We start from the raw sequence: 25026 nt of genomic DNA, 5'->3' as shown, positions 1-25026 counted from the left end.
GAGCAAAATATCAAAGGAGTCTTATAACAGCAGATTGCAAATATTCATAAAAAGCATCAATCTCTTTTATCTAGTGTTGCTTGCTTCAGTTCACATTGGCGTATGGATGGAACAAATATGTCTCTGCCAGTTTTGCTGTATCTTATCGGATAGTTTGTGTCCTCATTCTGTCTGTCTACAAAAACTAGGATTCCCATTAGTTACATTCAAGTGTGTGTCTTTAATATCTGACATTCCACTGTAGAATAGTTAGGTTGAAGACAATTTGTTCAGTATAGATTTAATATATTCCTTGCATTTTAAAAAATGGAACAGTCATAAATATTATGCTCTGTTATAAAGTTCAAAAAATAAAATGACAGTGCAGATTCTTTTTATAGTTGGTAAGGGTTCCAGGGAAAAGAATCAGCAGTCTTGTTGCATCTAGTCATAGCTATCAATTTCAAATAGGTAACTGTAAAGTAACTTAGTTTTAGATTTAAATCAGATTTTCTTTATTTCCTGAATAAAGAAGTGCTTACTTTTTTTAATTAGGGGAAATTAGAGATGTCATTTAGCAGCCAAATTTCTCCATTAATTTTTTTGTTTTAGACTGAGTGTATCTATTCTCTTGACTACTCCTCAAATTATTGTAGACTTTAAGACCCATGTTGCATATAGTGGTTGTGTTGGATCGTATTTTTGATTATTCTCTGAACCCTCATTTGCTCCTGCCCAGGACTAATAGATGTCTTCTATTCAGGTAGGCAGCAATGAGGAATCAGCTAAAGAATGTTGGCATCTCTGGCTTTTAGCTGGTGGTCGCTCCCGCCTACCCCGTCTCCTTCATTGATTGCCAGCAATGCAAAATGTCTTTCTCCACAATAATAGTGGCAGGTTTTTTATTTTAAAAATTGAATTCCCATGGAAGGAAGAAGTGACTGAAGAACAGTTACCCCCACTTCCCCCCCCCAACCCACTTTAATGATGTCTATTTGTTTAAATTGTTCTGGTACAACTGGTGAAGCCTACTCATCTGCAATATTACTTCTTAACTTGTGGTCTTATGAATAGCATTCCAGGGTAATTACAAGGTCATGATTGTGGTTCCTGTGTTCTAGAGCAAGAAGAGGGAACGATACCCTGACTAAATGATTGGCTAGTCTGACCTCTATCCTTTCAGATGCCACAATATTTTGTGAAAAGGGTCCTTTTAAAATGCCCAGTTCCATGAAGCTTGTAGCAGCAATGGTAAAACTCCTTGTAATATTTCACAACTGTATTCGTCTAGGAATTTTTTTTTCATTAGGGAGTCACAGTAGTGTTGCCATCCCAGAATGAGTACAGAAAATGAGTACAGAACCTATTGAAGGTTCATTCCTTCCTACTCCCTGATTCAGACGCGACGCTTTCTGAGGCTCTCAGTATTGTATGTAAAGGTGATATTCCTGTGACTTCATCTACCCTCCAAAATGCTGCAAAGATTTATTCTAAAAAAGCTCACACCACAGATGAAAAACAAAATAATTCTTATACTCATAGATGATAGAGATTAGAAAGACTTTTTAGATAATCTAGCCCAGTGGTTCTCAAACTGTGGGGTAGGACCCCAAAGTGGGTTGGGGTCACCAAAGCTGACGTTAGATTTGCTGGGTCCCATGGCTGAAACCGACGCCCGAGCCCCACTGCCCGGGCGGTGGGGCTCAGGTTACAGGCCCCCACCCTCACCCGGGCGGCAGCGCTCAGGCTTTGGCTTGGCCAAGGTGCTCTGGGCCTCTGCAAAGATCTTGGGGAGATAAAACGGACTTCCACATACCACTCACTCTGCCAAGCTCCCAGCACTCCCCAGTACTGTGCAGACCCCAAATGTAGAAGAATAGCAGCAGCTCCACTGTACTGTCACTGTTAGGATGAGAAAGCACATGAGCTCTCCCCAGAGTGGGAACCATGTGTCGTACTCGTGCTTGAGATAGGTGAGTGGCAGACACCACTGATTTGGTCGACAGAATGTACCCTCCCTACTTACATGCACATCATATATCATTTGAAAGCTTATTATGGCTACTTTAAGATGACATATGATGTGGAGCTGTCAGGTGGTACTGTTACCATAGAAATAGGGATAAACAATGACACCATCAACATGTTAAAATGGCCACTTTGTAATATTTGCATTTTTCTCTTTGTTCAATGATTCTACATATTATTTCAAGACATAAAATTGTATTTCTTTGTGACCTCAAAGCATCACAACAACAATCTAAAGGGTAAAACAAAATCTAATAATTTTTGTACTGGAAAAAAATACTAGCCCATGCAACACCAAATCTTTTAATACATTGCCGTTTGGTATCTTTGACCAGTAAACACCACCTTAAGATGTTGAAATTAACTTTAAGTATAAACTGTAGTCAGAGTCATGTTGAGGTGTTTCTGCACAAAAAATGACACTTTCTCATTTTGGGTACCATTGTGCCTCCTCGGTTGTTGGCTTACTGCACCACTTGATAGACCCACAACATACCTCATCTAAATGTACATAAAATAAGCTTTCAGATGATAGATGATGTGGGTGTGTGTAGGGTGGGCACACTAAACTCCAAAAATATGGTCCTTTCTGGAGAATTGTTGCACCTCCAAGATGGGAAGTGCTAAACTGATCTTCAACAGAACAGTGATTCTGACTGTGTACAGAGTGTCTCCAAATACACAAAGGAAACATACTGAAAAAGAGAAAAATAACATTTTCTCTATTTTTTTTATATTTGTAGCTACTTGTGTCATTTGTAAATTTAAAAAATAAATTTCATATGGAAATGTGATTAAATTGACATTTTAAAAAATTTCTCATTGGAATTTTAAAAAACAAAAAAATATTAATTTATTTTGTGGAAATTGTTTCTAAACTTTGGGCTAAAGTTAAGGCGTGTTCTTTTAATAAATATAAATCCAGTGTTTATACTCTAACTTGTTTTTAATTTTTCACAGTAAATTATAGGCCCTGATCTTATCTTTGGATCTGGAAATGCAGAGTCAATGAAGTCAATTTAAAATCTGCCAAAATTAAAAATAAATAAATAAATAAATAAAAAGTTTTAATAAAACCAAAGACTAAAAGAAATGTCTTCATAAATAATAAAAATGCGAAGATTTTTGAAAGGAGACCTCAAATTAAAAATCACATTTCCACAATAGTAGTAACAATAGTAGTAACACATACAACTATTAAAGTGAAAGAAATGAGAGAAAAAATGTTATTTTCTCCAATTTTAGCTTGTTCAGTTCTTCATTTGTCTTCCTGTGTCCATGCTGAGACCCAGTGATCTGTACTAGTGGATCCTGATGCAGGATCAGGACCCTCGTAAGATACTGGTATAAACACAAATCCAGTGTAGTGTGCAAATTACATAGAAACTAATATGGGATGTTTTAAAGGTACAATGTATCTGTGTAAAAATCACCTACCTTGTAAAACTATAATCTGCAGCTCTCTTCATCAATTATTTATTTTGGCATATATAGCTTGCTATATATATTTCGAAATTGTCTTCAGTATTAATTTGGTGCATTATATAGTAAAATAAACAGTGCCTTAACTTGTAAAATTACTAGCTAACAATTTTAGTAGTAATTTTCTGAACATATTTCTAATTCACAAATTCTTAAAATGGTGTACAAATTCCTTGATACAATTTTTTTTATATAGGCTATGTAGTAGGAATGGATAAGTGCTAAAATGAGTATTTGTCTTGATTTCAAAACCTAAAATGTGGTTTTCTGTATTTTAAATTCCAGTAAAAAAGACTTCCTAAAGCCAAAAGATCATGCGTATACAAGTAAACCATCTGCAATATTTCCCGCATTTTATATATTTCATTTATTTATCTATTTTGCAACTCAAGTTTTTATTTGTTTTTTGGATTGTAGCAGTGTGCGCAGTAACTCAGTTCTACTAATATCCTATGATTTTATATAATATAATAATGGAATTCCACTCCCTCCTTTTTTTTTGTACAGGCTTCCTTAAGCCAGATTGATCATTGATAGAATGAAAAAGTTTAAGAGGAGACTTTCCCTAACTTTGCGTGGAAGCCAGACCATTGATGAGTCACTGTCTGAGCTGGCAGAACAAATGACAATTGAAGAAAACAGCAGCAAAGATAACGGTGAGTATGGTCCTCCCCTCTTCTTTTTAATTAAAAGGATTCTGTCAAACACTAGAGTATTTTTTTTAAATAACATATTCCATTGTTTATATTTTAGAAGCTTGCTAGATTTTCTTTCCTTTCCATTTTGGCCAACATTAGGACTTTTTACCCTTTTCAGTTTGCACATTGTATAACTTGCCTAATATAACAGGTGAACTGAAATATTTTATCAAAAATTACATAATTTTTTAAATGTGCTGAATGTCCCAAATAGCAAGTGGTACAGAGACAATTTTCAGTATATATCTAATTTTAAACCATTTAAATATAATTATTTTTGGTCTCCAGCAATTTTTCAAACTGCTTTAAGTCACTCTGGCTTCTCAGAATAATTATTCAATGATTTGCAGTGTGTTGTTTTAGCCATGTTGGTCCTAGAAGATTAGAGGTGCAAGGTGAATTAGGTAATACCTTTTACTGGACCAGCTTCTGTTGGTGAGAGAGACAAGCTTTTGAGCTCCACAGAGCTCTTCCTCAGGTCTGGGAAAGATACTCAGAGTGTCACAGCTAAATACAAGGTGGAACCGATTGTTAACATCAGTGGTAAACACATTCAAGGTGAAGTGGCCCATTAACACCCCTGGAGTCATAGGTAAGGCTACGTTTTAGTCACAGGTATTTTTAGTAAAAGTCATGGACAGGTCACGGGCAGTAAACAATAATTCACAGTGCATGACTGTCCATGACTTGTACTATATACCCCTGACTAAATCTTGGATGCTCTGGGGGTGCTGAGGGTGCTCTGGAGGGGGTGGGGGGAGAGAGCGGCCCAGGGGCACCGAGAGTGCTTGGAGGCGGGGGCGTGGCAGCATGTGGCCCGGGACCCCTGCTGGTGCTGGGAGGAGTGGGGAGGTTTAGCGGGGCTGGCAGGCTCCCCGCGGCTCCCCAGAAATGGGGACATGTCCTTCAGCTCCTAGGTGGAGTTGCGGCCAGGGGGCTCCGTGTGCTGCCTCTGCCCTGAGCGCCGGCCCCGCAGCTCCCATTGGCTGGGAACCGAGACTGCCCCAGCAGCGGCTGGTGCGGCTGGCCCAGGGGCTGCCCGAGCTGCTCAGGTGGCCCCCGGCCAGCCGCACTGGCTGCTGCAGAAGTCCTGGAAAGTCCCGGAATCCGTGACCTCCATGACGGACTCACAGCTTTAGTCATAGGACAAAAAGGGGGTTAGTGAGTTACAGATTGTTGTAGTAAGTCGTCAATCCAGTATCTTTATTAAGACCGTGATTTTTGGTGTCTAGCAAAGTTATGAATTTAAGCTCTCAGGCTCTTCTAGTGAAGGTGTGCAGGATGAAGATTGAGAGTTCAGATATAGTGTAATCGTTATGTGAAAAAGGTTTATTCAGGGATGTCACAGATACCAGAACTCGAGTGGTGCAATTAAAACTGCTGAGTACCATATCTAATCCTCCGTGGGACTATTCCATTGTGCCAGCAGAGCTCCTAGTTATCTGTATGTCTCTGAACAGTGCATTCAGGAGCTAGCCAGATAGGGTTAATGTGATTGAAATGCATGTGCACACCCCCAGGTAGGGAGAAGAATAATTCTCTGATCCTACAAGCATCTTGGCCACTGTGAGGTCTTCACCACTGTAGCCTTTCGTCTGCTCCTAGCTGTTTGCAGTAGTGACCAGAAGAGATTCTTCTGCTTTACTCTGCTATCCCAACCTCTGTGGTTCAAGTACTTCTCTCCAGTGATTAGCTCCACTATCTGCCTCTGCTGACACGCATAGTTTTCTCAAGCAGCAGCAGAGTAATTGGTATGATTTTTGTTGGTTTCATGGCCACTCCAAGTTTCTGAACAGTAACTGAAAACTTACAAAATTGTGAAAGCTTAATAGCAGCAGAGGCTATGCAGACTTTTAGGCCCGTGCACATTACAAAGGGCTCCTCTTTAGGAAAGAGAAACTTTCTGTCCCCCACCCTCCATTTAACCTTGCATTGTGAGCCACTATTCTGCCCCCTCCCCAAAGCAGTTCATACCCAACACTTTGGAAAATTCAGATTTAACTGGTTGAGTTTTTATCTGTGTCTACACAGCAACTTTTTTCTAGCACAATTATTTTTGTGTCCAACTTAGCACTTTGCCTAACCTTTTAAGGGAGTGCATTCTGGGAAATCCTGGGCAGTTATCCCACAGTATCTCACCTGCAGCTGTCTCTGTTAATGACTATGTTTTCTCAGAGCTTTGTATGCTTGTGAAATACTCCATATTGTATACATGAACTTTAAAGGAATACTTTCAGGTTTGTTTGGCAGATGCTTGTCTTACCTTTATGTAATTTTTTGAATGTTGTAACCTTGTTCTAATGAAAATCAATGGCTTCATGCCTGAGAACTCGTATGAAAATACATCTCTGTGTATGAGCTTCATTTGCCTGCTGAACCTGCGTGCTCTCCTTCTGTATGAAGGCATTTGTAGAATGGATTAAAACAGGACTCCTGCTCACTGAAGCATGCTTTCAGGAGCAGTATTCTCATGTTAATTTCACTTTACAAGCACTTCCAAATGTGAGTAGAGCCAACATGTCTTGTTGGGAAGAAGAAACAAATTGAAACAGAAGGGAAGAAAGAACACTGTGTATGGTAGACAGTGTGTGGGAAGGAGAAACCATACAGAACGGTTTAAAAAAAAAGAAGTAAGCAATAGCACAGGAGGGATATGTTAGACTATAATAAAACCATCTTGAATATGTTGTAAAGCACAAGGCATGAGTTACAGAGTATTTAGCCCCGATAAACATCATTATTCAAGATAGCCTACATTCTAGAGCAGTGGTTCTCAAATTTTGTACTGGTGACCCCTTTCACATAGCAAGCCTCTGAGTGCGACCCCCCCCCTTATAAATTAAAAACACTTTTTTATATATTTAACACCATTATAAATGCTGGAGGAAAAGCGGGGTTTAGGGTGGAGGCTGACAACTCACGACCCCCTGAGGGGTCCCAACCCCCAGTTTGAGAACCCCTGTTCTAGAGTGTGTTGTATTGATATTTGTTATATTTTAGTTTTATGTTTTTAGCCTTATACTGACATTTTATTTTACATGTGGCAACCATATTAAGACCACAATAAATCTGTGTATAAAGAAGTTATCTTAAAATGAAACAAGACTTTGAAATGTTCATATACCCCTATGTAGGTTCTCCTTGCATACAGAAGGACTCAAATAGCAGCTAGGAATTCCCTCTTATACTTAAAATACACCTCTACCCCGATATAACGCGACCCGATATAACACAAATTTGGATATAATGCGGTAAAACAGTGCTCTGGGGGGGCGGGGCTGCGCGCTCTGGCAGATCAAAGCAAGTTCGATATAACACAGTTTCACCTATAACGCGGTAAGATTTTTTGGCTCCCGAGGACAGCGTTATATTGGGGTAGAGGTGTAATTTGAAATGAAAACTAACTTCTTATAACTTCAAAGGCAGTTGTGGGGATTCTTCTTAGAAGTTAGAAGTCTGAGCTGACTGTTGTAGTGTGATAGATGCATATAAACACCCATTATTAGTTCCCTCTTAGAGTAGTAATTAGCCATCAAGATCCTGCCTCTGCAAACACTTCTGCATGTACTTAATTTTACAACTGTGAGTAGTAACTGGAGCATTGGGGTAGTAAAGTTAAACACGCATAAGTATTTGCAGGATCCTGGCCTACGGTCGCACTATTATTGAAAGCAGATAAAATAGTTCAATATGTCAAGCCACTTCCATTAAAAACTTGCTTGTTTTTGTTTAGCATAGGAAATTTTCTGTTATGGAATGACATTCCTCATGAATTGTTACTAAAATATTAGTATTAAGAGATTTGTTGATGTGTTTGTAAGCATGCACTGTGTAGCTGTCTTTAAAAATAAACTAAAAGCCGTCTTTGGAGCTTCTGGGATAAAATGTTGGCTACAAAATCCTCTTTCTATCTCTCATTAAAGAGCAGATTGTTATACACTTTAAAAATGTTTGCATTAGTTTTCAAGTTTTAATCATTTTTTGCGTGTTTGACTTTCAAGTTTTTGCCATTTGCATACTAAGTTAATTGGACTGTAAATAGGTATACTTTTGGTTGTTCCTTTCAATAACTAAATTTTCATTTTTGTGTCATTGGCCAGGAAAGAAATTTCAGCAACAAATGATTATCATATAGCAATAATATATGGCAGGTGACATTGTGTTGTAATAGTCTGAATAAAGATACCTGAAACGGAGTACAGAATTAAAAAATAATTCTAAACCTGATTTTTGACTGAGTTTGTATCAGGGGTAGAATTAGGAAAACAAAAGAATCAAATGGCTCCATTCTCTGAAGGGTTAAAGAACAGCAAAAAGTTTGCATTTAAAAAAAAAAAAAGAATACTCAGGACCATGCACTTGAAACAATGTAAAATAATAATCAGAAATAAGCCTGGACCTGGAGTAACTCTCTGTGCATTTATACTACATGGCCCCTAATTCAAACAGTTTCAAATCTTTTAGATTAGTGTATTAAGCATATTATCAATCACTTTATTTTTATGGCTTAATTTGTGATATTTCCAGACCTCAGGCAAATTAAGGTCAGCCTTATCTTTAATCATAATCTAACTGGTAGATTTCATTGTACATTTCATTGTATTTAGATTCCTGGACAATATTTGTGGAAAGAGCTTTAAGAAATGCCAGGGTGTGGCAGAAACTGGCAGCATCCTTGTCATTTGGCTTTTCCCTAGTGAGTGAAAGAAGCCTTGCTTCAGAACAGCGTGCCTGGATCCTTGTCAGTTTCACTCTGTTAGTGGTGGGCAGGTGTTGTGTGCAAGAAGGCCACTGGTCCCTTGAATCCTAGGTCATCCAGGGTCTGATTACTGTTCATGTAGTGCCAAAACCAGTAGGACTCCAGAAGTACATGACTGGAGCAAGATTGCTAACTTGAATGAGCTGTATGTCTAGTTATCAAAGGGAAGATTGTCACAACGTGGAACCCTGGAGATGGTCGGGTCAAAAGGGAAAAATTGAGAGGGAACATGAAGACCTCTAGGGGAAATGAAAGGGGAAGTGGGGGAAAAAAATGAGAGGAGGAATAAAAATGGTTAGGCATAGGAGGAGCTCTCCTCGCTCCTTCTGGAATGAAGATAGGTTAGTTTACTAGTGCAAGTTAATTAAACCAAATTCTCAGTAGAGGTGGAAGGAGGGCATAGAGAATAGTAGATATGTGCTTGCTAGGTAACATCGAAGTAAATAAAAGCCAGTTTGGGACTGTATATGCAAATACACAATGTCACTGACCATATTGGTGGCAGCCCCTCTGAATACAGCGCTGGTAAGACCACATCTATAGTACTGTATGACATTCTAGGCACTGATATATCAAAAATAAGGTAGTACTTACCAACTAGTTGAAGCATATGCATTGAAAACAATAGAGCTCCCACTTTTGAAGGAGCAAAAGGAACATGTGCAGAAGGTAATGAGTATGCCCCAACTGGATGGAAAGACAGAAAATGAGATAGTGGGTGAATCACCAGGAAAAACTAGATTACTGCAGTGGGAGGAGGATTTCTGAGATAGCTGCTCCAAAACTTAAATTCCATGATAGTGGAATCTATACTCCTCAGGGCCTTTGGCTTAATCAGTGTAATTATAGACTGAAAAGGAAGTATTTTTAGTTAGATTTTAGTAATTGAGCTCTCTAACATATGCAACCACTTGCAAGCCCTGATCTTGTAACATGACTTTATTAACATTCTATTTAAGAAAAAAAAGTCCTGCTAGTTTTACAGTGTGATGGGTTGGATCACAGAAACCCCTTGGGGCTGCCAACTGATGTGCCAAGATTACTTCTGCCCCTGCTTTCCCTGCCAGCTTGGGACTCCAGCACCCTGTCTTGCTGAGCCAGACACGCCAGTCTGCTCCAACACAGACCCAGGGTCTGAACCACGTGCCCCAAAGCTACAGACTTAACTGAAAACAGCTTACAGAAGTGTTCCTGTCTTTAACACTCAGATGCCCAACTCCCAATAGGGTCGAAACCCCAAATAGATCTGTTTTACCCTTTATAAGCTTTATACAGGGTAACCTCATAAATTGTTCGCCCTCTGTAACACTGATAGAGAGATATGCACAGCTGTTTGCCTCCCCGAGGTATTAATGCATACTCTGGGTTAATTAATAGGTAAAAAGTGATTTTATTAAATACAGAAAGTAGGATTTAAGTGGTTTCAAGTAGTAACAGACAGAACAAAGTGAATTACCACGTAAAATAAAATAAAACACGCAAATCTAAGCCTAATACAGTAATAAAACTGAGTACAGATAAAAACCTCACCAGTTCCAGTAAGCTTCCTTTTACAGACCAGTCTCCTTCTAGTCTGGGTCCAGCAATCACTCACACCCCCTGTAGTTACTGTCCTTTGTTCCAGTTTCTTTCAGGTATCCTTGGGGGTCGAGAGGCTATCCCTTTAGCCAGCTGAAGACCAAATGGAGGGGTCTCCCGGGGGTTTAAATAGATTTTCTCTTGTGGGTGGAGACTCTCTCCTATGCAAAGTTCAGCTCCAAGATGGAGTTTTGGAGTCACATGGGCAAGCCACATGTCCATGCATGACTCAGTTTTTACCAGTCAAGCCACATTCCTGGGAAGGCTCAGATGTGGATTGGCATCTTCAAGTTCATTGTTGGCTTAAGTGGTTTTTGATTGGGAAGTTAATTTGCACTTTTCTTAAGAAGCTGACCAAATGCTCTACTAGGCTAGTTAAAATCAAGCCAGTACACAGCCAGTATTCATAACTTCGAATACAAAAATGATACATGCATACAAATAGGAGTAGATCATAACCTTTACATAGATATGTTACATGGCATATGTAGCCTAAAACATATTCCAGTTATGTCACATATACAATCATAAGCATATTCCATAAAGCCTTATGGGGGGCACCATCACAGTTGTAACCTGACATTATCTGCAAACAATAAGGAACTTCTTAACAAATGCTGGAATAACTTCTACTTCTGGAGAATATATTCTGAGAAATTGTATCCCTTTTAGTTGTGTACTTTCATTCTGTATAGTTAGTGTGTATGTATTTATAAAATCTGAATTTTGAATTTGTATTAAGTAATATCTCTTAAATAAATACAAATATTTTCTTGATTTAAACTTGTAATCTGAAGCATGCTTTGTGGGAGTTTGGTATTGGGGTTATTGAAAGTGCCTTTTGTTTGAGATGGCTAAGTCAAATTGATGATTGAAGTAATTCTCAGATAATTGGGGCAAGAAGCTCCCCACAGATGCACATCATATATTGCAGTGTTTCTAGGGGTTACTGGTGGATTTTAAAGGGAAAAAATAGTAATTTGGCCATGTGGACTGCAAATGGAAAGGGAGAATAATAAGGTCTCTTTTGTGTTTGAGCATGTACTGTTAGAAAAAATAGTGTCAACTTGAGAATTGTGGTTTGTAAACAATAATTATTACTTAGATGTTTAGACAGATTTTCTACTTGGAATGAGTATTTTCCATGTACTTGAGGTCTGCTTTTGCTATACCAATAAGAAAATATGTTCTGACTACAAGGTGAAAAATCCTTTGAAACTAGAAACCCACTTTCTACATGTGCTGAATTCAACCTAAAGGTGTCTTTGAAATTTGCTAGACTCCCTAATTAAAAAAAAACCCCACTGAACTATGGTTCTGTTTTGTCCCTGCATGGAAGAGATCTCTTGTTTTCGGAGTATAATCTGATACCTGAAAAAATTCCTATCTTCCCTATCTCCCACAAATTGTTTTTTAAACTGTTTTTGTGGTGCTGCTATAAGAGCCACAGTAAACATCATTATAGTGCCATTTTAATCCTTGAGATACAGGAAGTCATCTGCATCCCCGGCAGAACCCTATGGAGGATTCAATTTCCACATTCCCACAAACTCCGAAGGCCCCATGTTTCTGAATACTGGGAACTGGATAGGATTTTTTTCTGGACATTACTATTTAATAAACACCAAATGGATTGTTGAGCAATGAGAGGTATTCCCCAAACTCCTGCTTAGTTACTTTTATATTGTAGTTCTCAATAGCTTGGACACTTAATCTTCAGAATTAAATGACTAAGAAAATTTGTAAGTGCTTTAAAACCATTGCTGTAGCTGCAAGAGCAATTTACCACTTTTCTATATGTCATGTTATATTATTTCATACAGTGGTGTCAATGCAGAACTTCCTGTAAAAGATAGTGCCTAAATTACAGTGTTTTATGTAGTGTTCACCTCAGATCTCCATGACAATAACAAGTTGGCAACTGTATGTCTTTTCTGGTTGTTCTTAGTCTTAAAAATATGTATAAAATATTTTTGAAATATTTCTGCTATAGGGATAAACACCTGGAATAAACAACTGGCTTTTTTAAGATGACAAAGAGTCTTGGAACAACATAATTCAGCGTCATACAAGCAATATAATGCAAGACACTTAGTCTAAAATAGTCGAAAGAAATATTCAGCTATCACAATCTTGATTTTTTTGCACTGGTAAGGCTTCAGAAGATAAGAAATTAAAAGTTTCATAACACCAGGCTCTGCATTTGCCTATTTCAATATTACAGGCAGATTATTCCAAATGCTTGGGGTTATAACTCCAAAAGCCAGAGTCTGTATTAGCTGCAGGTAAATAAAAATTAATAGATTGGGTCGAGCAAAGGGCATGTTTGCTGATTGTGTTTGATAAGTGAGCATAAGCTCTTTGTGCCAAATTATGAATAGATTTTATACAATGTGCCTTTGCTTGGAGAGATTTTGCCAATTAAGTCAATTGTAGGGTCATATTGATAGGTCCTAAGTTCACAGTAAATAGTGACCTGCAGAGTTTTATGTAATATTTCTAGCCTCTGTGGTACTACTGTATGTATGCTGATACAACAGCATACCAAAACGGATAATAGGTACTGTTGAACAATCTGCTTCCTTGCAGACTCAAGGTTGAAGCAAATACTCTAAAATCCATATAGTAAAATCTGAAAGCCATCTAGTTCTTTTTCATCATTTGAGCTGCTTGGTGGTTGAGGTTGGGTTCTGAAGTTTTTATAAGCTAGGTTAACAGTGCACTATTAAATATTAATAAATATGAAAATATTAAAATTTTTCTTCTTCCTCAAATCCACCAGCTGAATTGACATATGTTGACAGGTCAGTGGCTAAGGCCCTGCATAAAAATGCCAAGCGATTTCTGCAGACTCACTGGCAACCAGATTAGGAGAATTTAGTTATCACCAACCCAGAAGAATAAAAGGACTTTGTGTGCTTTACTAAGGGTTTGTCTACACTTATAAAATGCTACAGCAACATAGCTGTGCTGCTGTAGCGCTTCAGTGTAGATGCTGCCTACACCAATGGGAGGGATTCTCTCATTACCATAGGTAATCAGCCTCCCCAAGAAGTGGAAGCTAGATCAATGGAACAAGTCTTCCATCGACCTGGCTCTGTTTACATGGCGATTTAGGTCGGCTTACACTGGTCTACAATTTTTGAGAAGTCGTCTGCTTCAGAGATAAAATGTGCTGTTTATTATGTATTTTCATGTGCTGAATTCAAATATGACAATTAAAACAACTGGCTACTGTTTCTAAGATATTTAAGTTTTTACATTTTATGTCTATGTATATTGTGTAGATAGTAGAGTTTTAATCATAAATTGTAAACCTAGGTCTTTTCATGTGTTTATGGTTGCTTTACATGATAATATTTCACCTGTCCTGTTTATGTAACACTTTAAAAATCAGCAAAAGGGTTATATAAATAAAATTTAGTATGAAACAAAAGGCAAAAAACTATTCTGTACATAGTTTAGTCCTATTCAGTGTCTACTCAGCGCTTCTTGGCTTGTCTCTTGTATTCATTAAATGGAGCATCTCTTGTCACTGTCCAGCAATAGTCTGCAAGCATTGATGGGCTCCATTTCCCCTGATAGCGTTTCTCCATTGTTGCAATGTCCTGGTGAAATCGCTCGCCGTGCTCGTCGCTCACTGCTCCGCAGTTCGGTGGAAAAAAATCTAGATGAGAGTGCAAAAAATGTATCTTTAGTGACATGTTGCAACCAAGGCTTTTGTATGCCTTGAGGAGGTTTTCCACCAACAACCTGTAGTTGTCTGCCTTGTTGTTTCCGAGAAAATTTATTGCCACTAACTGGAAGGCTTTCCATGCCGTCTTTTCCTTGCCACACAGTGCACGGTCAAATGCATCATCTCGAAGAAGTTCACGAATCTGAGGACCAACAAAGACACCTTCCTTTATCTTAGCTTCACTTAACCTTGGAAATTTTCCACGGAGGTACTTGAAAGCTGCTTGTGTTTTGTCAATGGCCTTGACAAAGTTCATCATCAGACCCAGCTTGATGTGTAAGGGTGGTAACAAAATCTTCCTTGATTCAACAAGTGGTGGATGCTGAACACTTTTCCTCCCAGGCTCCAATGACTGTCGGAGTGGCCAATCTTTCTTGATGTAGTGGGAATCTCTTGCACGACTATCCCATTCGCAGAGAAAACAGCAGTACTCAAGTGAGAATGATTCTGGTGCATCAGGAACCGGCAGTCCTTCTCTGTGGGGTACTGGGCGTATAGCTGATAGAATGTTTGGATAATGCACAGTCCACTTTTTCTTCTTTGACACACCTTTCCCAACTGGAGGCACCATGCAGAAGTAACAATTGCTGGTATGATCTGTTGGCTCTCTCCAAATCATTGGCACTGCAAAAGGCATAGATTTCCTTTTCCTGTTCAACCACTGGCGAAGATTTGTTACACAAATGTTGCAGCATATGTGTGGGGCCCACCTCTTGTCCCGATCTCCAATTTTGCAGCCAAAATAAAGGTGATAGGCTTTCTTAACCATAGTGGTTATACTGCGCTTTTGTGATGCAAAAGTCACTTCACCACAAACATAGCAGAAGTTATCTGCACTGTTCACACAAGTACGAGGCATCTCTGCTCACTTTGGCTAAACAGAAATGTGTCCCTTTGCAAAATCAAACACTGACAAATAAGAGAGCATGACACTGTATGATTTCTAGAGCTGATCTAGGGCAATTTGTTCAGCAGAGTGATGTAAGCTTCGTTATGATTGCATCATCCATGACTTCTAGGAATAACATGATGCAATTCATATCAGGTATGACGCAATACCAGCTTCAGATTGCATCATTCATTGTTTTGCCTAAAAAGCAAGTACTGTCCAAACCCAGTCATAGATTTATTCATAGATTCAGTCAAAGATGTATTTTAGTCATTTCTGGTTTAAATTGAGATCCCTTCCCTTTATAACTCACTTATCCTCTGCCATTCCCAAGTCAAGGGTTGTATATACTGACCCAATAGCATATCTTGAAAACTAGAGCCAATCAACAATTTTAAGCATCATTTTCGTTCTCAGTGACCCAGAATTAGTAAAGTTTGACTACATTTATTTCAGAAGCATTTTGGCTGTAGAGCAGTGTTATCTATGCTGCTTAGGGATACGGATTTTTCACACCCCAGAGCAACATAGTTATGGTGACCTAATTTTCTAGTCTACACCAGGTCTAAGGCAGAGGAACTAGGGAAAATAGGGGCAGGAACATAGGGGTTCTACGGGGAGCAACTTTAGAAATTGCCAAGATCAGGAGCAAGCTTTGGCTGAAGGTTGCTGTTACTTAAGCTAACAATAAAGGAAAAACAAGGGAGAGGGGATAAGTTTGGACCTGCTCAGTTTGGGTGTCTGTGTACTGTGTTAGGAGCAGGGTAGGAATATCACATACTTACCGTTGGTTATTTGCTCTCTGAGTCAGAAAAACACAGCCAGATGGAAAATAAAATGTTGGTGCCATTGTAAACCTCAACTATACCCTCTCCAAAGCTTTCAATGCTCAGTTCAGTGCAACAGCAAGGATGTTGTGGTTTCAGCAACCCCAGACAGAAAAAAATAATCTGAGTGAATTTTAAGGCTATGTATTTCATTTCCAAGTGAAGCATTTTTGGACGGGGTCAAAAGTAGATAAGAACATGAGTGGGGGAAGCAGTATTAGCATGTAGCTCTTGCCCCTTGCTCTTCAGTGTGGCTTTATAAAAGTTTGACTGGTAATTGGAGGTTATAACCTTCAGAGGTTAGGGCCCTTTCAGATTCTAGAAAGCAGTCCTCTCCATTTGTAGATTTTTAAATAATCTTTATACTTAAGCTTTTTAGATATATTATACTTGTACCATATGAAACACACAGAACAATGAGTAAGAATAACAATCTGCTCTAAGACCTTTCTTTTACATTTCTCTACTGATTTTGAAGGCTTATTACACCAGAGTCCAGGGAAAGCCAACTGTAGAAAAATTGTTCCAAGAGGACTAGAAACTTGGATGAGTTACACCACTAAGTTTATGACTCTCTAAATAAATGGGATCAAGAAACTGGTAATAAATTGTAAGCTCTTCAAGCTTTTAACTTATCTGCGTTGGTATTTGTAAAGCACCTAACACAACAGAGCCCCAACTCTGATTGGAGTTTTTGGGCACTCTTGTGATATAGGTAATGGGTTTTGCATTCTTTTTTCATCTTTCTGAAGCAGTTATATTCAGGCTTTTTTCAGCATATGACATTGTAGAATATTTAAATAGAACTTAATTTTTAACAAGCTATTTGGTAATTTATTTAGCAGAATAACTAGGTCTAATCCTACTACTCTTTCCAAACCCTCTTTAATGAATGCTACTCTTTTGTGCAAAAGCACTGAACCTTTGGTCCTTACTAGAGTGTGAAATGTGTTTAGTATGGAATGTGCTTACTATTTAGAGTAAAGGCTCTAACAAAATCCTCAAATTGTTAGTCTAAAATATTTGCTTTATCTGTTAATTGGCCAACAAATTGGCTCGGCATCAGTCCTCAGTATTCTTATAGAGCCTGATCCAAAGCTCATCGAAGTCAATGGATGTCCTTTGAATCAGGCCCATGACTCATGCATGCGTTTGTTGAGGCAGATTGCGGGATCCTCACTGTTGTCCTTTTCTCTCTACCTTTCCTCACTGTCTTTAGTGTTCAATCTCCAAGCCAAAAAAGAAAAAAGTCTGTTATTTCTTACAATTTTTTCCAATAAAATATTAAATTAGAATAATCAGAGTACAAGAGCAATGAAATTCTAACAAATGTAAAACTAAGCACAGCATCGTGAGTGAGGAATAAATGTTTCAGGCGAAAATCAGTTTCAAAAAGCAATGATTGCATGCGAGCTATTGCATTCTTTTTTCATTAGAAAGGTAATTAAAGGTCTCTATGCTTTTTTTTAACTCTTGTTGAGGCTAAGCCACAAATGCCAAATTCTGACTCGTGATTTTTCTGTGGTCAAAACCCTTGTGCCTTTTGCAATCACGCCAAGCTTCATGGTTGTAAGGGTGGTTAGCAACATAGATTAATGTCTGAGAGTTGCTTTCCAATGAGATAAGCAGTGTCAGGTTTTCTTCCCAATATTTAGGGTTTTTGTAAGGTTTCACTCTTCTCATATTTCTTAGGGTATAAGTAGGGCCCTACCAGATTCACAGCTGTGAAAAACGTGTCACGGACCATGAAATCAGGTTTTTTGTGTACTTTTGCCCTACACTATACAGATTTCTTGGGGGAGACCAGCGTTTCTCAAACTGGGGGTCCAGATTCAAAAGGAGGTCGTGGGGCGGGGTCACAAGGTTATTGTACGGGGGTCACGGTATTGTCACTCTTTCTTCTGCACTGCCTTCAGAGCTGGGTGGCCAGAGAGCGACAGCTGCTGGCCAGGTGCCCAGTTCTGAAGGCAGTCCCCCACCAGCAGCAGCACAGAAGTAAAGGTGGCAATACTAAACCATGCCATCCTTACTTCTGCGCTACTACTGCTGGTGGCAGTGCTGCCTTCAGAGCTGGGTGGCCGGAGAGCGGCAGCTGCTGGCCGGGAGCCCAGCTCTGAAGGCAGCACTGCCACCAGCAGTAAGGGTGGCAATACTGCGATCCCCCACAGTAACCTTTGGGACTCTCCCACAACTCCCTCTTGGATTAGGCCCCCACAGTTACAACACCCTGAAATTTCAGATTTAAATATCTGAAATCCTGAAATTTACGATTTTTGAAATCCCATGACCATGAAATTGAGCAAAATGGACCATGAATTTGGTAGGGCTCCAGGTATAAGATAAGAATAACAAAAAGAAAATCTAGAAGGATGGGGAGGTACCAAAGTGTATGTCTGCTGCAGCTAGGAGTAGGAGCATGCTTTGCAGCATGGGTAGACAGATGTGCTAGCTCTGCTGGAGTTAGCCTGCTAAAAATAGCAGCATATCCAGCGAAGCACAGGTGGCGGCTCAGGCTAGCCATCTGAGTACATACCCAAGGTCTCTAGGTAGGGCTGTACTCAGGTGGATAGCCTGATCTCCCACCTATGCTACACACAGGCTACGCTGATATTTTTAGCCGTCTAGCGTGAGCAGAATTAGTGCATGTCTGTCTTCCTGCTCTCGGAAGCATGCTTCCAGCTGTGGTGTAGGCATATCCATAGACAGCATTCTCCCATATTGATATATTGTGGTTGTTATTTCTCTCTTCTGAAAATCCTCTTTTCCATCAGGCTTAGAACTGGCTGGGATTTTCAGCATTTTTCAAGTGTCAAAGACAGATAATAGTTCCTCCTCCCCCAGTACAGTGTTTGTCTGTGCCCTCTAAAGGGATGCAAAGTGAACTGCACTGACATTATGCCCCTGTCTGCTTCCGTGCTCGAAGGCAGAGGTTTCTTCAGCAGCTCTCTACGTTTTTTTGAGGACTTTTGACATTGTTTCCTTCCCCCTCTCCCTCTAGCTTTGTCCCTAAACTATGGGACAAGCTATGTCTCTTTGGAATGAAGACGGGGACTCAGCCTAGCATAGGGTGACCAGACAGCAAATGTGAAAAATCGGGACGAGGGTGGGGGGTAATAGGAGCCTATATAAGAAAAAGACCCAAAAATCGGGACTGTCCCTATAAAATCGGGACATCTGGTCACCCTAGCCTAGCATAAGTTTCTGAGCTGCTTATGCAGCTAAGCAGGGCCCAGCTGGCAACATCAAAGTGTTCCTGTTCCCACATTTGCTTTCATATGCTCTTGTTTTCCCCAGCCTAGTTCATTCTTTCTCTGCTTCTGCTGCTTCTGCAGCCAGCAAGCCTCAGGTCAGTCAGCAAAGAACTAAATTTGCGCATGTGGCATTCCCACAAAGTGCCATGGTGTCTAGCTCCTACTGCTAAGAATATTCCCGGGAGGGCCTTAGCACTAGTGCCTTTCGCCCTCTTTCTGAGCTCACTCTTTTGTATCTACTCTAAGTAGTTTATTGACCCCCAAATGGTTAAAAACCAAATTAATTTTTTGCTATATTCTAGTGTAACTACTTCACTTGCACTATGGAGCTTTACTACCTCTTTTGAAGCATCTTGAATTGGCTACTGTTTGAGACAAGATTTGGACTAGATGGGCTGTTGGTCCATTTTGATATGGCAGTTGTTATATTTGTATGAGACAACTAAATCAAGCAGGTTTCAGAGGGTCTGCCAAAATAAATCAGAGAGCAGGGCTGGCATTAGACTCGCTGGAGCCCGGGACAGAAAGCTGAAGCCTAAGCCCTGCTACCTGGGGCTGAAAGCCGAAGCCTGAGCAATTTAGCTTTGCGGGTCCTTTGTGGGGCCCCGGGGCAGTTGCCTTGCTTGCTACCCCCCTAACGCAGGGCTTGGCTTTTAATCTACTAGATATGCAGAAAAACAGTTGTTGTGGCACAAGTGGGCCGTAGAATTTTTATAGCATGTTGGAGGGGCCTCAGAAAGAAGAAGGTTGAGAATCCCTGTGTTAATAGATATGTAATTACATTGAAAGATATATATGTTCTGAAGTAGCTCAGCAATATGCTTTAGTGGCTATTTATTCAAGGAACACTTAATAAACAATGTCACCTTTTTTTGAAAGAACCACCAGTGTGTTCATTAGCTGTAAATATTCAGTGCTATGTAAATTGTACAGATTCTATTTCATATTATGTCAATAATAGTTGACAGTGAGAATGCAGGAGTGTGAGAACCTCAACAAGATAATCCAAGTAAGATGGGATGGCAGCTATATTTATATCCAAGTTAAGGTTCAAGGTGATGGAATCCTATACTTCAGATATACACCTTTGGGTTCCGAGCTTGAAACACTCTTTGAGGAGAAACAGTGGATAAATCAGTTATGTCTGCGCCATGTGTATCAGCAGTTAAAAAAGCAAATATGTTTATATTCATTAAAAAGAGAAAAATTATGTAAATATTATCCTAGGTAATATATTTAGGTGTAATGGCCAATTTCCTTTTAACTCTGAAATTCCTTGTCATATGCAAAAAGCACCAGATACTGTACAACTTACTGTAGTTCTTTTCGGTGTTAAACAGTTCTGCAAAATTCAGCAAATTCTCCTCCCCAGAGCCCAACCATGGCCACCCCAGCCCAGACACCTATCCCCAGAAGGATAAACAGCCTGCTGCTGGGTCCCAGGCTTGTGTGGAGTTTTCTGGGTGAGCCGCCGTTTCTTCAGGGCGTGCGGGGAACTGCAGCTGCTAGAAACTCTCTACTTCTTCTCTCCCTTGAATTATTAATTTGAACAGGAGAAGAATAAAGGGGATTTGATGAAGTATCCAAAGTAACAGAGAAAATAATGAAAACTGACCAGCTGCAACTAGGAGGGACCCATTGTATCCTCTTGGGATACTGCCCCAAAGTGAATTGTTAAATTTTGGGAGAGTTTATGCAAATTGAAATAATTGATGGGTCCCATCACAAGAGTAATCCCATTAATGTAATTGGGACTAATCAGGTATTTAAAATTAAGTACATGTGTAAGTGCTTTGCTGAATTGGAGCCATAAAAAGTAACAAAAAGCTAGCGGGAGCAATGATCATCCCTCATTATGGAAGTTTTTTTGTTTCTACTGTAAGCTTCCCAGCATGGTGCTGTTTAGAATGTGTCTAAGATAAACCATCAGTTTGACCTAGGTGTGCTAGGTATTTTATTTTACTTCTCTGCATAGCTGTCTTCTTGGATGTTTACAAAGCACTTTTCATTCTTTGTGAGGATAGTGTTGAAATTTCAGTGGCAAACTGTTAAAGGAACAATTGGAAGATAACATCAGTTCAAAGATCAAGAGAGTTGAATTTGATTGAGAGAATTTTAAAGTAAACTGTAACATTAACCCGAGCAGAGATTAGTGACTGATGGGCCCATGTGCCAGTGCCATAATATATTGCACCGAGAATGAGTACAGTGTCACTTTACTTCTGGAAAGTAGATTTTTTTTAATGGAATTGTAAAATAAAAAAAACACCCTTTTATATTAAAACAGTGCAAAAATGCATCATCCAGGGTACACAATAGCAAGAATCAATGAACAATTTGATATAATAAATTAAACTTATTTATCAAACACAAATATGATGAACAAGAAAAGGGATTAAACGCAGTCTGCAATGCATCACCAACGAAAATGCATTGAGATCACGTCTCTCTTCCACACACCTTGAACTTTATTCAGTCAGAGTTTAAGAATCCTCCAAAAATAACACCCTTAAAGTGAACGGAGATATCACAACCTACAGTATAAAAATGAAGTTTTTATAAGACACGCTATGGGATCCAGGGACAGATGGAATTGAATTTTATCTTGAGAAATTAGTTTCTTTAAACTTCATATTTTATTAACACAAAATAAATTAAATAGATATTTGTGAACAGCCTTTTGAACTGTATTCCAATAACAGAGCTTCCTTTAGAGTCATCTTTTTAAATACACCAGCAATTAGAAATATTGTAAGATAGCTCAAAATAATAGACAGCATAGAATAACATAAAAAATTTGTATCTTGTACATGCACAGCCCAGCATTATGTAAGCTTGTTTAAATGTAATAAAATTACCTTTTCCCAGTCCCCAAAATAATCAATATATTTTATTATGAAGGGGGGAAATGGTAGGGCATTCTCTTTTAGGCAGAAATAAAATGAATACTTATTAGAATTAAAAAAAGATCTTTAATGCACTATTTATATTATTTTATCTTCAGTACAGATCTGCTAATAAATTCAGGTAAGTCTTGCAATCTTAATTTCACTAGCTATGAGCACTTAGGTTAATGCACTGCTGCATGATAAAAATTACTGTTATTAAATTGTAGAATGGACCAATCTAGGGTAATACTCATAACAGTATGCGTCTAACGTTTTTGGTGAATTTATTTTTTTATTTATCCAAGCTGCTCCTTGGCCATTAATCTGTACTGAACCTATTTTTGTCTTTAGATTTTAAGTTTTTTGGCAAGGACCTTTTGTTCTTTTATTTTTATTATTTTATGTATTTTTTCAGCGGTATAATCTCATGTAAATCTATCCAAAGGACAGTCGGAAATTCTGAAATAACCGTATTCATCTATCATAGAAGTTCATCCCATTAGTGACTATAAAAACACAATCCTTTCTCGTTCGTTTTCATAGTCTTCTTTCTGGTCGCCTTTATGCAATACATGGTCCACACACACAAAAAAAGATGTACTTCAGCAGTTTATGAAGTTTATGATAAGACAATACATATAGAAGGAAATGGTTTTCAGATGTTCACAAAAATTATTAATTTAGATCTATTAAAAGTACCTTTTAAAACTCTACACACCTGTACAACTATAATTCAAACAAAAGTATCATACCCTTAATACGAAGGACTTCACAAATCTACTAACAGTATCTAACATTTAAAAACTCACCATAAATAAAACTCGTAACCAGTCAGTGTCAGTCTAAATCCCTCAGATCATCTCAGGCAGCAAACTACACCTTTACCCCGATAGAACGCGACCCGATATAACACGAATCCGGATATAACGCGGTAAAGCAGCGGGGAGCCCCGGGCCCTTTAAAGCGCCACCCGAGCCCCGCTGCTTTACCGCGTTATATCCGAATTCGTGTGTCGCCCCGGGCCCTTTAAATCACCGCCTGAGCCCGGCTGCCAGAGCTCCGGTGGTGATTTAAAGGGCCCGGGGCTCCCCGCAGCGGCTGGAGCACCGGGCCCTTTAAATCACCGCCGGGGAAGACGGTCCAGTCCGGCACGGCGTACCGGCTTTTGCCGGTACGCCCTACCGGACCGAACCCGATACAATGCGGTCTCACCTATAAGGCAGTGAGATTTTTTGGCTCCTGAGGACCGCGTTATATCAGGGTAGAGGTGTATTATTAAGCTACCATTTGGATTTTCATAGTTAGCTTTATTATTTGTTAAGCAGTGACACTGAGATCAGAATTATACAAGACCCAGATGTCTGGTTCCAGTCTGAGGATTTTACTGTCTAAAAGATGGACAAAGATCAAATAAGAACTTAACAGGAGACTTGGAGGGTGAAGATAACTTAGATAATTTTTTAAAATAAATTAAGGAAGTGATGGCATTATAATCATGTGGGTCAACATTTCTAGGACTTGGAAAAGAAGTAGATTTTCAGTATAAATTTGAATGAAAAGCTGGATTGAGTACCTGTTGCAGGTCATTCCGGGCATAAGGAATAACAATGGGAGAAGGTACAAAGATATGAATGAGGGAATTTTGAGCTTGGTGAGGCTGGCATCACTTGTGGATCCAAAGGGCTAATGTAGCATCTAATTAGAAACAAGAATAAAGATTTAGTTGGGACAGAGATGTGCAGAACCTTGAAGATGAGGACACAGATTACATCACAAACACGTGTACAGCATATTCTCCGACAAGTATCTATTTATGAAAGATGCTAATTGAGGAAAACTGCAGGAAGGTTTGCAGCAGTGCAGGCCTGTCTTTTCACATTCTGTTCACTGTCTAAATTATTTATTTGGACAGTTTTTTCCTAAAGCAGCTGACTGAAAGTGATTTTGTGCTTCTATACTATTCCTGTGGAAAGTCAACTATTTCTTAATTTCTTTTTTTTTTTTAATTTATAAGCACATGCTTGTGCTTGTGCTTCTTATGTGCTTGTTATGTCCATGTGCTTCTTTCTCGCTCCCATTAAACCCATCATAATCAGATGGCCAAAAGTTTTTACCTCCAAGACACTGATTGAATTTAGTTGCTGGATTTTTGCTGTAATATTATTTTGGTTTGCCTTTGAAACTCTGCTCTCCATAAAATACATACTCATGACTAAATCCCTTCAGAGAGAGAGTGTATCTGTGTTTCCCAACAACAAGGTTCTCCGTTCTCTTCAGAACCAACATAAGAATCAGCTTCTGGCATAATGGAAAATAGCATCGCAGATTGTGCCCTATCCCAGAAGACGTGTAAACCTTTGTGATGGACATATTTGCCATAGGTGCAGGGAAGAAAGATTTCACAAATTGCACTCAAGCTTCAGTTTCCTATTTGGCAGCACAGTTATCTAGTTCCTGAGTGATTATGCTGTGATAGAGTTCTTTGATCTAATTTGTTCTTGTTAATAACATACATGTAACTGCAAGAAGAGTACCAGTTAGGGGAAAAGAAAGTTGATAGAATCTATAGAGAGACCAACAGTGTACTTAACTCGAGTACATAGGTGCTATTCATCTCTCCAACATGTAAGTATGCATTGCTGTGAGAAATATGTTATGAAGAAGCAGCTAATTTTATAAATCTTAGGGTATTTTATATTAGAGGGCAGGAGTGTGCCCTGTGTAGTAAAGATTATATCCATGTATGTTTGTTCCATGATTAATGCATTTCTATATTATTGGGGAAAATTGTTTAAATTGACAATATTTCTCCATTAACTTGGTAAATTAATTGAGTTGTCCGGTGTTGTTATAATCTGTTGTATGATGATATTGTGAATGACTATTATAAGACATATACAAGGGAATAGAG

General features: G+C 39.0%; 1 protein-coding gene across 3 annotated transcripts in view; it reads left to right on the top strand.

Moving 5' to 3' along the window:
* Positions 1 to 4024: 4024 nt before the first annotated feature.
* CDK17 (cyclin dependent kinase 17) overlaps positions 4025 to 25026 on the top strand; it is an 84886-nt gene continuing 63884 nt past the window's right edge. For 2 of the 3 annotated variants that reach the window (XM_065423876.1, XM_065423875.1), the window contains exon 1: positions 4025 to 4145. In XM_065423876.1, coding sequence (XP_065279948.1) covers positions 4028 to 4145 — 118 coding nt within the window. In that variant the 5' untranslated portion in view covers positions 4025 to 4027. The remainder of the gene's footprint in view (positions 4146 to 25026) is intronic. The other variant, XM_065423874.1, reaches the window with a different exon arrangement.

Source organism: Emys orbicularis, chromosome 1 (genome assembly GCF_028017835.1).
Source record: "Emys orbicularis isolate rEmyOrb1 chromosome 1, rEmyOrb1.hap1, whole genome shotgun sequence".
Classification (NCBI taxonomy): Eukaryota; Metazoa; Chordata; order Testudines; family Emydidae; genus Emys; species Emys orbicularis.
This window is presented reverse-complemented; position numbering and strand designations above follow the sequence as displayed.